Genomic DNA, 14,057 nt, shown 5'->3' on the forward strand with positions numbered 1-14,057 from the left:
TCCAATTAGTTTTAGGTCTATCTCTCCCTGGTCCATTATGGCATGTGATTTTTGTTACATTATGATCAGAGAAGGATGTATTCACTATTTCTGCCTTTCTGAATTTGATTATTAGGTTTTTAAGCCCTAGTACAAGGTCAGTTTTTGTGTAAGTGCCATGTAGTGCAGAAAAAAGTATATTCCTTTCTATCCCCATTCAATTTTCTCCAAAGGTCTATCATGTCTAGATTTTCTAACATTCTATTTACCTCCTTAACTTCCTTCTTTTATCTTTGCTCTGTATGTATATCACTGCTTTAAATAAGTTTTTGTAAGCAGCATATTGGAGGATTCTGGTTTTTAATCCAGTCTGCTGTTTGCTTATGTTTTATGGAAGAGTTCATCTCATTCACATTCAGAGTTATAATTACTAACTCTTTATTGTCCTCCATGCTGTTTTCATTCTATTTATATTCCCCCCTTTTTTCACTTTATCTATATTCCCCAGTATTTTGTTTCTGAATATCACCATCTTTAGTGTATTTGCACCCTTGTATCCAATCCCCCTCCCCTTTCTTTCCCCTTTCCATTTGCCCCTTCTTTCTTCTGTTAGTTCTTTTCCTACCCCCTCCCTCTTTTGCCTTTTGATACTTGAAAAGTAAGATAAGTTTCTCAACTTAACTGAGTGTGTGTATGTTAATTTTAGGCCTAATCTGATGAGAGTAAGATTCAGATGGTTCTCACCAACTGCTTTCTTCCCCTCTGTGGTAACAAGTCCTTTGTACCTCCCTGTTCTATCTCCTCCATCCTCCTGTCTCTTTATTGTTGTCCTTTTTAAAGTGATATTGTTTTTAAATCATTCTATCAGAGTCATGGATAAGTCATGAGTGTCCATCACTTCTGGCTAAGAATATTCTCTCTAATAGAGTTACAGTTCTAGAGAGTTATGAGAATCATTCTCCCAGGTAGAGATATAGCCAGTTTCATCTTAGTGGATAGCAATTTTTTTCTCCTTTTTAAACTTTTTCATGTGTCTCTTGAGTTTCCTGCTTGATGTCCAAATTTTCCATTTAGCTCTGGTTTTTTCATCAGGAAAAGTTGTAAGTCTTCTATTTCATTAAATGTCCAATCTTTTCTCCTGGAAGAGAAGGCTCAGTTTTCCAAATAGTGAATTCTTGGTTGCATTCCAAGCTCCCTTGCTCCTCAGAATATCACATTCCAGGCACTTTGATCCCTTAATGTTGATGCAGCCAGGTCCTGTGTAATCCTTAATCCTTACTGTGGCTCCTTGGTATCTAAGGTCTTTCTTTCTTTCTTTCTTTCTTTCTTTCTTTCTTTCTTTCTTTATTCTTTTTTTCTTTCTTTCCTTCCTTCCTTCCTTCCTTCCTTCCTTCCTTCCTTCCTTCCTTCCTTCCTTCCTTCCTTCCTTCTCTTTTTTTTGGCTTTTTTGCAAGGCAATGGGGTTAAGTGGCTTCCCCAAGACCACACAGCTAGGTAATTATTAAGGCCAAATTTGAACTCAGGTACTCCTGGCTCCCAGGGCTGGTGCTCTATCCACTGCTCCACCTAGCCACCTCCTAAAGTGTTTCTTTCTGGCTACTTGCAGGATTTTCTCTTTTATTTTTATAGTTCTGGAATTTGGCCACAATATTTATTTCTTGGTGTTTTTATTTTAGGATCCCCTTCCAGAGAGGATCAATGTATTCCTTCAGTGACTATTTTGTCCTCTGTTTCCATGATATTAGGACAATTTTCATCACTAAATTCTGTATTATTGAGTCCAGGCTTTTTGTCTCTTTAATGCTTTCAGGAAGCCCAATGATTCTTAAGTTGTCTCTCCTGGATCTATTTTCGAGGTCAGTGATTTTGGGGATGAGGTATTTTACATTTTCTTCTATTTTTTCAATTTTTTGGTTTTGTTTAATACATCATTGTTGTCTCCACAGATTCCATTCATTTTTTAGAGAAGAATTTTCTTTATTTACCTTTTGCAACTTCTTTTCCAATTGCTCAGTTCTATTTTTGAAGGAATTTTCCATTTGATCAATTGTAGTTTTGAGAGAATTATTTTCTTTTCGTATTTGCCCAATTGAGGTTTTGAGAGAATTATTTTCTTTTTGTATCTGTCCAATTGTATTTTCTAAGGATTTGGTTTTTTGGTTGTGAGATGTTAATTTTCTCTTGAGTTTCTTTTCCCAGTTTTTCCCATTGATTTTTAAACTCCTTCCTGATTTCTTCTAGGAATTCTTTATGGGCTGGAGACCAATTCATATCCGCCTCAGAAGTTTTAGATCTCTCTGGGCTTGGATCTTTGTCTCCAAAGTAGTTTTCAATGTGCCCCTTTTTTCAATGGCCTTTCTTCATTTTCCTATGATCTTGTTTTGGGGGAGGGGTTGGCTCACAGACCTTTGGTGTTCAATATCCTAGAGGCTTTGCTCACTTGGTTTAGTAACTCCAAGTAGGGTGGCTAGTACGGGGTGCTGGTTGCTTTCTCTGGAGTTTCTATGACCTCTCTCTAGGTCTGAAGGGGGTGGGGGTCTGAAACTGAATACTGCTATCCTTGAACATATTGGGCTGGGCCCTAGGGTGGGATAGTTAATCTCCCTATTCAGCTCAGGGAGTTCTGCTGCCCACACCTGAGCCTGGGGGGGTGGGGGGGTGGGAGGGCTGTTACTGTGTTCAGGGAAGAGGGTTCTACTGAAAGTATGGAGCTCATGGCCTGGAGCTGAGTAGGTTGATGTCCAGCCATACTCTGCTACTCTCTGTGCTAGAACTTGCCCTCCAACCCCACTGTGGCTCTCCAGACTGCCTCTCCCTCAGCCAAAGCCTCATGGCTAAGGTTAGTCCCCTGACTTCACCCCATTGCTGCCCCTGGGCTAGCTCTCTGCTTTCTGCTCCCAGCTCTCCCACAGTCCCCTGAGACAGACCTTTTTGGTAGATGTTCTTTTCCTAGCTTCTTTTTCTGGGTTTTGTTAATTGAATTTCTGTTAAGTGATTTCTTTCATATTATTTCTGAAGGGAAACCAGGAGACCTTAACACAGTGCCTGGCTTCTTTCTGCTATCTTGGGCAGAAGCTTGAATTCTCTCTTTTTTTTTTTGGACTGCTTATAGTAGTTTTTTTTTTATCATCTAAAAACTCTAATTTTTGGTCATGATATTCCTGGGAGTTTTCATTTTGGCATTTCTTTCAGAAGCTAACCAGCAGATTATTTCTATTTCACTTTATTTATGATTTAGAGATTTGGGAAATTTTCTTGTCCGATTCCTTGACATATCGTATCTAAGATCATTTGGCAGGGCTGGGGGATGTAAGGTTATGGCATTCTGGCAACCCAATTGTTATTTTTATATATTTCTCCAAAGAAATACCTTAGATAGTTTGAAAAATCCAGAATTTTGGAGGTTGTCATAGTTGATGATGGCCAGCATTTAGACAAGAACAATCAAGGCACTGAAGGCTCAAGCACTCTCTTCTGGGATGCTACAGAAAGCCCTGAAGATCAACTTCTTTGGACTTCAAAGATCCAGAAAGGTTTGACTTTGGAAAGATGTGTAGGTCATATCAAGAACCCTAGTGACTAAAGATGAGATTAAGTTGGGTAGATCATTTCACTCAAAAGACTAGTAGTGGGAACCCTCAATTCAGCAAATAAGACTGGAGAGATGAATAAGTCAAAGAAAATACTGACTACTATAAAGAGAAGAAAAAAATATTGTTGATATAGAGATGTTAAAAATCTACTCCAGTAGAAGAATGTAACCATAAAATATTTGTAAGGAGAAACCTCATGGAAAAATGCATTTTCCACAAGGATTATAGAAATGCCTGGAACAAATAAAGTGAAATATAAAAAAAAAAGAAACAAAATTTCAGGAAGAAAGATTTAGATGAAAAATCAGTAGCATGGAAAACTAGTAAATTCTACTAAAGTGAAGAAATTAGTTGAAACCTGGAATAGATTACAGAGAAATCAATGATTATTTCAGGAAAAAAATATTAGAATGAACTCAGAAGATTGAAAAAAAAGAAAATATGTCAAAACACATGGTCTGTAATCTGGAAAAGCAATCTGGAACTTTGCCTAAAGAACAATAAAACTGATCATACACTTTGACCCATCCATACCAATATTAGGCCTAAATCCAAAAGAAATAAAAAATGGGGAAAATATTCAAAAATATTTATAGTGGTTCTTTTTGCAGTTGAGGGAATGCACATCAATTGGGGAATAGCTGAACGAGTTCTGGGTTATATAAGTGTTATTGGGGTACTATTGTTTTCTAAAAAATCATGAATGGTTGGACTTTAGAGAAGCATGGAAAGAATTACATGAACTGATACTGAGTGATGGGAGCAGGAACAGAGAACATTATACACATTAACAACAACTTTGTGAGATGATGCAGCCCCTCTCAGCTGTTCAGAGATTAAGATTAATCCTGAGAAACTTAATATGGACAATGCTACTCACATCCTGAGGGGGAAAAAACACAGAATTTGAATGTATCACTGTATTTGATTTTTTTAAACTTCTCTTATGTTTTTCCTTCCTATCTCATGGTATTCTTTCTTTTCTCATAGTTCTAATTTCTCATACACAAAATGACTAATATGTAAATATGTTAAACACAAATATACATGTACAACTTTTGCCAAGACTGTTTGCCAGCATTGGGGGGGAGGTAGAAAATTGTGCAATTCATAAATTTGTGAATAGATGATTGTTGAAAAATTACCATAGAATGTAATTGGGAAAATAAAATAAAATTTTGATTAAAAAAATATGGTCTGGAGAATAGGTTAAGATGAAAGAATTTAAGAATCATTTGAGCTCCTGAATACTATAGTTTACAAAATATCTGGCTACTATAGTTCAAGAAAGAGCTAATAGAATCAGAGGAGATTAGAAAGAACCTACTGTTAACATCCTGAAAGAAACTCTGAAAGATTTAGAGATGTTACAGCTAAAATCCAGTTTCTATGTCCAAGAAAAAAAAAATGACCATAAATATTTATTAAGAAGACATGGAAGCTTTTGCTATAAGAGGAACTCATGAAATACAGTATTCTAAAAGGCAAAAAATAAAGACTTATAACCAAGAATAATTTACTCTGAAAAGATGAATATTGTTTCACTGTACTCATATAATGAAGGTGAAAATAAATGTCTCATAGGAAAGAGGTTTCCTTGGAAAGAATTTTTAAATAAGTAAAGGATCTTTTTTTTTCTTACAAAAGAAAGAACAAAGAAATTCAGAAAGAAGCACACACAGTACAGTTTTTAATGCAATGTATAAAATTTCTAGGTAGTTTTTTGAAGTACTTGCTATAAAATGGAGATTTGATTATAAGTACAATCCTTTTTTTTAGAATAATTCATTTTATTTTGTCTTTGTACTACTAGTACTCAGTACAATGCCTAGCAAATAGTAAGTGCTTGTTTAGTGTTTATTGACTGATTAATATCAGCAATACTGAATTATTTCATTAGTCTGGACAAATTTTGCTTTAACCTGAAAGAAAATTAATGTCATATTACATCTAGGTTTAAAATGGCCTATGGTTTATACCTTCAGAGAGACATGATACTTAAATTTTGCTAGACTGTTCATTATAAAGTCCTTTCTTTAGTTCTTACCTTCACATGACTCTCCATTTGGTGAAAACATTCCATTGTCATGGTAGCCATCTCTGCACTCACAGTGATACCAACCAGGCAAGTTAATACAATTAGCACGATTGTCACATTGTACAAAACCATCTGAACATTCATCGATATCTGCTCAAAAACAAGTTAGAGAAAAAATAAGTTAAACAGCAGTTATAATTCATGAGAAAAAGTGATGTGATATGCAAGCAAACTTATCAATAATTATGATACCAATGGACCCTGGAAATACATTGATCTACAATAATAATAATGATGCTAATTTACATTTTTATTGTCTTATACTTACAAAATACCTTAAAACCATTAACTCAATGAAAGACAGTAAGTGCACCCTTTTTTAGGTACAGTGGTACCTCAATACTCATCAACTTCAAAATTCATTATATATCACATTTTTACAAGGAACAAATGTTTCAGCATTCTGCACTTGCTTGAGACTCCTCAATTCCTAAAAGAATTGGTATGAGTTAAGATGATACCTCAAAAGACATAATACTTCTTCTCTTATCCCTGCGCTGCCACTTGGTGCCCCTCTCTCCCAATGAAACAGATAAACTATTAGTCTCATAGTAGCTCAGAACCCCTTGGCTAAGCCCTCTTCCTCATTGTTTGGGCCTTGATTGGTTCAGAGTAAATGTAAATAGTAACTGTTTCAGGTTTGACCAGAAATCCTAAGGTTCTCCCCTCCTAGATTGATGTGGTTTTTTTGACTATGGAAAAAAAGATATTCTTTGCTTCTTAGTCACTGAGAAGCTCTAAGAGTCTTTGCCCTGATCATTCTAGGCTTCTTCACCTCATTTGTCTCTTATCTAGCCTTAATCACCGTGTGGGCTTTGCCTCAGTCAAACTATGACCTTAGCTTTAAAAGATCAAGGTCTCCCACTACATTCAGGGCCATATCCAGTTTCCCTGATCCATAGAAGGTGAGGCTAGTCATTTTTCACAGAACCCCCCTCACTTAAATCAATTTGCATAACATGGCATCTCTTCCCTAATGTCACGTCCTCTTGGAGAGTGAAGGACAAACAATTTTTCTCAGTACAGGTAACAAGAAGTCAAATTTTATTTTATTTTTATTTAATTAATTGCTTTTTTATCCATGTCTATTTAAAATAGTTTTAAGGTTCTATATTACAAAACAACCTCTTTACTTAAAATTAACCCAGTAAAATGTGAAAGTTCTGGAGAACTTCCACAAATTATTTCTAATTACATAATTTCTTATGGAAAAGATTCATTTCCTACTCATTAATTTCATCACTTATCAAGACTTCGAGAATGAATTAATGATGAATATAAAAGTATCACTGTGCTAAGCACTAGAAATATGAAGAAATGGAAAAAAATCAATAGTGCCTGCCCTCAAGGAACTTACACTCTAATTGAGGGAAAAATATATAAAAAGAAGCTAAAAAGTAGAGAGACAATGATGGAGAAGTTCAAAGAAATGCATAGAATGGTTAATGGTGAGAAAGGTAATCTGTTTAAATAGAAGTTCTGGAAGAGATATTACAAAGATAAATATGGTACAAGTTGGTAAATATTTAATCAGTTGTCTAATTGTGGGCCTATATGGATCCAAAGAAGTATTTTGCTCTGGCCTAGGAGTGCTTGTATTAAGAGTGTGAAGTCATCAGAAAATAACTGACTTTTCCAGTAGAGTATTTAGTGATAATGATATTCACAATTTCATATATAAACTGAATTCAGCTTTAAAGTTGTTACTGAGAAGTTCAAATATCATGTATAATTGATTTTGTTTTATAATTTAAATGCTTAATTTAATTTTGTTTTAACAATAATCTGATGACAGTTTGTTAGTGCCAAGTATGGAACAGTGCTAGCAATTGTCCCTTTACCATTAATTAGGAACTCGAGTTTTCTGGAACATGAGACACTAAATATTAAAGGAAAGAATGAAGACAATATGTGGTACCCAGGGATTTGGGTAAAAAATCAGTTGGAAAATGTGACTGAGATAACTTCCACAAGATAGATTCTATGATTTTTTTATAAGCCTTGTTTCATTAAGTCAAGACTTGGAAGAAATTTTCCTTAAGTATTCAGCTACTAAGTTTAAGCTCTATACTAATCATAGATAAATCATAGAAATTTTAAGGAAATAGGCTCTACACAGTGATTATAGAAGATGAATTATGCAGTGACAAAATATGGTAGTTATTCATATATATTTAAAATGTCATTATTCTATTTTTAATTGCAGTTAATAATAAATATCTTAAGACTGACTTGGGGAGAGAATTGCCTAATGAATATACATATATATACATATATATATATATATATATACATATATATATATATATCACTAAAACTTCCCATTTCACTTATAGAGTTTTTAAAATGAAGATCACTAGGTGCCTTTGATAGGCTATAAAAAATTAAATTGCTTTTTCTCTTAATGGTAACTCTACACATTGATGGAATAAAATAATTGTTTTAGAAAATGAAATTGCTTACCTGTTTCACACTTAGATCCTGTGAAACCTGGTGGACAGGCACATACATTGGAAGAAATACAGGTTCCTCCATTCCTACAACCATTTTTGCAAAATGCTGAAAGAACAAAATATCACTACTAACATGAACTTCTGAACTTAGTTTCCTCTTTGTTTTTTGGTGATATTGACATCAGCTGGAAAAAATTTTGATCATTTCACATTTATTTAGTGATTTATAAGACATGTCTGTTGACAGGAATGCCATGCATAGAATGTGCAAAACTATTTTTTACTTATGATTACAGTATTCAACATAGAGGTTTTTAACACTCAGGTGCTAGGTGGATCTGCTATATTATCACTCATCTTCAGGATTCCAGTGGAACTGTGGGTACAATGTTGAGTCCAACTCAAAATATCACCTTTCTGACATCTCCCTGGGCTACCAAATTCTTTAGGTCTAACTCCTATTACTCTTGTTTACTGTGAATCCATTCTCCCGTGGCCTCAGAGAACTCAATAAAAACTGATTGCCAGGCCTGGAGACATAAGCTAGTATTCTTTAACCACTTGCCTGCTTCAAAGACTCTATCCCCATCCAACAATAGTCTACTTGGATTCATTCTTCGATGACTGACATAATCTCTTCCACTTTTGATATTCCAGTGATTCTGAATTTCCAGTTTCCTCATAATCAGCTATCTATTCCCATTATTTTTATCTTCCTCTGCTTTATGGTTTACAAAATTTCTTTCTTAATCTTTCCATCTTCTGACATTCAATGAGATTTGGGTCCTTTCTGAAAATAGTGCTTCCCTGGCTTCATTTTCTACTACTGGCTATGCTTCTTTCAAACCCTTTAACTCACTACTGGGGGGTAATCAGAATACTATTGTGATCCTATGGCTATTTCCAAACTCTCCTCTCCATTAGTCAGCAACCTTTCCTAATGCTCACACTAACAAAATTTTCATCTGTCCCTTTTACTAGAGAAATTTAAGGTTAAGGTTAGGATATGGAAACTTCCTATGGCAAAATGGATAAATGAGAATAATTTGTTTCAGTGGCCATGAAGGCAACTGAAGCAGGTGTTGTAGAGTCCCTAGAGCTTGGTTAAACACTGAAGACAACAAGATCATCCACTGCATCCTGAACCACTGACAGTTGTCCTTACTTTTGTTTTGCCACTGAACTTCAATGATTCTAGAAGACAGAGTGACATTGAAGATTTTGTGTAGCTCTCTCTCACTTAAATTCATTTTTCTTGCAAGTTTAGACATCACTATGTGATATCATTGGTCTTCTTGGAAAAAAACAAAGCACAGGATGAACAATAACAACTATCAAAATTTATCAACCAATCCAATTCCTGGTGGCTATTAGCTACTGAACTTCAGATCATTCTCCTTTCATCAGTGAATTTAGTGCCTAGCTCACAATCTTTCTCTCCATCTCAATTATTGCCTTTATAATATAGGACTTTATGTTCCCTTAATTATTTTAATTTTCCAGTTCCTGGATCTATTCAGTTCCCAAGAGCTAGTCCTTTACTCCACTTATTTATAGAGATGGATTTGCTATATCCCCAAAATCCTCTTCCATTTTCTTGAATTTCAAAATCCCTTGATATGTTCATAATCTCATCATTCCATCTTTCCCTATACCTAAAGACCCAGGGTTCCATTCTTAATCCTTATTATCACTTTGAAACACTCCACCCCCCAATCCTTCCCCTTCTGCAGTAGCTGTACTCTTTCCTTCTCCATTACCCTCTACTCTCAACATCTTGCTGAACTCAAATTTGAATTACTTCCCCATTTAACTCCTTTGTTCCTGCTCATATCCTGCTGAGTAGAGTTGAAGGATATAATGAAACTGTCATGATTGGGTCAATTATTTAATATCAACTGGGCTTTTCCATGCCACTGAACGCTGAATCTGGTTCAATCCTCTTTTCTCTTCTAATCTGATGCTCTATGGTACGAAGGAAACAATTTATTAAGTGCCAATTATGTGCTACACACTTAAAAAATCCTTAATCACTTAAAAATAATACCTCATCAAATCCTTGCAACATCCCTGAGAATTTGATGCTATAATTTTGCTGCTGAGAAAACTGAGACAGACAGAAGTTAAATGATTTGCCCAGAGTCAAACAGCTACTAAATCTCTCAGGGCACATGTGAACTCAGGTCTACCTGACTTCAGCATCTGAGTATCCCCAGGGCCACTAGGTAAAAAATTGGAGCCATTCATTGGAATTTCCTTTTTCAATGCTTTTCTTTGTCTTATCATTACCTAGGGTTTCCTCATTCACTCTAGAATATGATGAAGAAATGACCCTTTTTTTCTAAGTCACTTGGTCCATAAACATTTATTAAGAACCTGTACTAAGAGCTGAGGACATAAAGAAAGGTGAAGACAGCCTCTGTTCTCAAGGACCTCACAGTCTAATGGGAAGACAATAGGAAAACAATTATTTAATCCAATAAACAATGATTAAGTGCCTACTATGTGACAGGTACTGTGATAATTTCTATCTATTTAATGGAGATAGACAACATACAAAAAAGAGGCAGGATGATGAGACATCTTAGAATACCTAATAGGGAGTTTTCTTGTTCTGTGGAGGTGAAAAGGTAGAATAGCATATCCAGAGTGTAGTTTACATGCAGGGTTCTTTAGAAAGAAAGGCAGAGGGGAAAGGAGGACTTATCAGTCGAGGCCTGAGAAAGCCTGATGATCAGAGGTTATGAACTTAATCTGGGAGGAGCATCTTGTTCTATGGAGTTGAAACTAGACAGAGCAGTAAATGCAGACTGAAGCACTAAAGTTCAGTATCTCTTAATTTTTAAAAATTTTTAAAAATTGTTTATTACAATAATCTTGTTATGAGTAAACATTACCCCCCTTCCCCTCCAAAAAGATGAGAAACCTCAAGAATAGTTAGAAAGGAAAAAAATGTACTTTAGTCTGTGTTCAGATTCCAATGGTTCTGTCTTTGGGGTGAGTTGCCTTCTTTATCATATGTCCACCAGAGAAGTTGCTTCAATATTTCTCCCACAGTTGCTATTACAAGCTGTATTTTCCTTCACTCTATTCCTCCCTACTCTCATTTATTCTATTCTCTCTCTCTCTCCTTTCATCCTGTCCCTGTCAAAAAGTGTGTTGTATCTGAGTACCCTCTTCCCTCTCTTCTATCACCTATTCCCCCTTCCTTCCCCCCATCCCCCCTTATTCCATCCCTTTCTTCTTGTTTTTCTCTAGGGTGAGATCTATTTATATACCCTATTAAGTGTGTATGTTATTTCCTATCTGAGCCATTTCTGATGAGAATGAAGGCTCACTCATTCCCCCCCCACCTTCCTCCATTCCACTCTATTGAAAAATTTTTCTCTTGACTGTTACATGAAATATCTTAGCCCCTTCTTCCTCTCCTTTCTCTTCCTCTCAGTATTTTCCTTTATCACCCATTGACTCCATTTTTACTATATTGTACAATTATATTCTGCTCCTTCCTGTGCCCTGTCTATATATGCTCCTTCTAACAGCTCTTATAAATGAGAAAGTTCATATGAGTTATCAATACCTTCTTCACATGCAGGAATACAAACAGTTCAAGATCATTAAGGTTCTCACAGTATTTCCTGTCCATCCACTCTATGGTTCACCAGAGTCCTGTACTTGAAGAACAAACTTTCTGTTAAGCTCTGATCGTTTCAGTAGGAAAGTTTGAAAGTCTTCTGTTTCATTGAAAATCCATCTTTTCCCCTGAAAGGATGCTCAGTTTTGTTGTCTTTAGGATCTTTTTCAGGAGGTGATTGGGGAATTCCTTCAATTTCTATTTTACCCTCTGCTTCTAGGATCTCAGGGCAATTTTGCTGTATTATTTCTTGGAAAAAATGAAGTCTAGGCTCTTTTCCTGGTTGTGACTTTCAGGTAACCCAATAATTTTTAAGTTATCCCTCTTGGATCTGTTTTTTGAGGTTTCTAAGTTGTCTTGGACTTGGAAATTGTATCACTCAGTCTTTCTGTGGGTTCTGCCCATCTAAATTTTGGCTAGAGTCATAATGTGTTAGCCTTTGGAGTTTTGGGGGGGGGACAAGTTTCAGGGAAATCCTGCCTTTACTCTGCCATCTTGGCTCTGCCCTCCTCAGTATCTCTTTAAAGAAAAGTACCTTACCCTCCAGTCACAGGAAAGCAAGCTATATAGAGAATACAATGGAGATAAGCAGGAGATAATCAATAGAGGGGGGTACTAGAATTAAGAACAATTAGCAAAGGCTTCATATAGAAGGGGGGAAGTCAGAAGGCAGAGAAGAGGAAGGAAAGCATTTTTATAGCCTTTAAAAATACCATCAATATATGGTGCATATTTCTGAGGAACAATAAAGAGGCCAGTATTACTGGATCTTAGAGTATTCATGGGTTTGGGGGTTGGAGAAGAATTATAAGGTATTTTTAAAAATTAGAAAGGAGGGGGGGAGGTCAGGCTATATAAGGCTTTGAATACCAGAGGATTTTATATTTTATTCTAGAGGATGTAGAGAGTCACTGGTGTTTACAAAGAAGGGAATGGGGGAGAAAAAGACATGGTCAGACCTGAACTTTAAGATCATTGAGTTGAGTGGATTATGATATAGAATAGGCAAAGACTTGAGACAGGGAAATAAACCAGCAATAATCTAGGTGTGAGGTGATAAGGGCCTATTGGTTGGTTGTTTTCCTTTATTCTTTTTTTTTAGATATTTTTCAAGACAATGTGGTTAAGTAGCTTGCCCAAGGCCACATGGCTAGGTAATTATTAAGTGTCTGAGACTTGATTTGAATCCAGGTACTCCTGACTCCAGGACCGGTGCTTTATCCACTGCACCACCTAGCTGCCCCTGTTATCCTTTATTCTTAAAAAAGGCCAAAGAGACATCACTATGTTAGAGTCAAATGATAGTATGTCTGACTGTGGCTGATCAAATGAATATGAGCTCAAAATGCTCTACCACAGGTCAGGCTCAAAGTGTCCATCTGAAATGTTGTGTGGAGTCTCTAAATTTGAACATCTTGTACTTCTTTTAGTTACTTCAATTCTGCTTCACTCATAGAGGACAGTGACTCCCATGTCTCACAATCAATTGGAAAGTTCATGAGAGACATAAAAAGTGTCATTGTATCATGTTTCCTGACCACCATGTGAGCATTTGCCCTATGTGAATTGTCCATAAAATAATATTTTTGGCAAGTGCACTTTTGATATTTGAACAGCATGCCTAGCCCACTGCAATTGCACTCTCTGTAGCAGAGTTAGAATAACTGGCAGTTTAACTTGAGAAAGGACCTCAGTATCTGGTAATTCTACCTTATAATTTTCAGAATCTTCCTAAAACAATTAAAATGGAAGCAATTCAGTGTCGTGGCCAGGTGATAATGTCACTGTCCAGGTTTCATAGGAATACAACAGGTCAGCAAAATTACAAGTGGTCAGTCTAAAACTCTTCTCTTCTCTTCCATACTTTTTTTCCAGAACCTCCCAAACAATGAACTAGCTCTGACAACGTATGTGTGAATGTCACTAGCAATATGTATCTTCCTAAAAAAGTATATTGCCAAGATAAATGAACTTATCCTCAGCTTTCAAAACTTCTATATTCATTGTTGCCAATAGTTCCACATATGGATGACGTGTGGTACTGGCTGCTAAAGCACCTGTGTTTTCATGGTGTTAATTATTAGACTAAAATAAGAACAAGAAACAGAAATTCACACATACTTTGCTGCATCTCAGCTTCAGAGACTTCATTGAGTGCACAATCATCTACAAACAGAATATCATGTACCAACATCCCCTACACTTTGGCCTTGATTTTTAGCTTTTTCAAGTTGAAGAATTTCCCATCAGTCAGTCTCTGACCTTGCTCATTGAAGGCATTTTTCAACATGACTGAAAAC

General features: G+C 35.9%; 1 protein-coding gene across 1 annotated transcript in view; it reads right to left on the reverse strand.

The window, feature by feature from the left end:
* NELL2 (neural EGFL like 2) overlaps positions 1-14,057 on the reverse strand; it is a 193,486-nt gene that overhangs the window by 18,446 nt on the left and 160,983 nt on the right. The window contains exons 15-16 of the mRNA XM_074194879.1: positions 8,134-8,229; positions 5,620-5,760 (exon numbers count right to left, since the gene is read on the reverse strand). Of these exons, the coding sequence (XP_074050980.1) occupies positions 5,620-5,760; positions 8,134-8,229 (237 nt within the window). The remainder of the gene's footprint in view (positions 1-5,619; positions 5,761-8,133; positions 8,230-14,057) is intronic.

The sequence above is a fragment of the Macrotis lagotis genome, chromosome 7 (assembly GCF_037893015.1).
Source record: "Macrotis lagotis isolate mMagLag1 chromosome 7, bilby.v1.9.chrom.fasta, whole genome shotgun sequence".
NCBI lineage: Eukaryota > Metazoa > Chordata > Mammalia > Peramelemorphia > Peramelidae > Macrotis > Macrotis lagotis.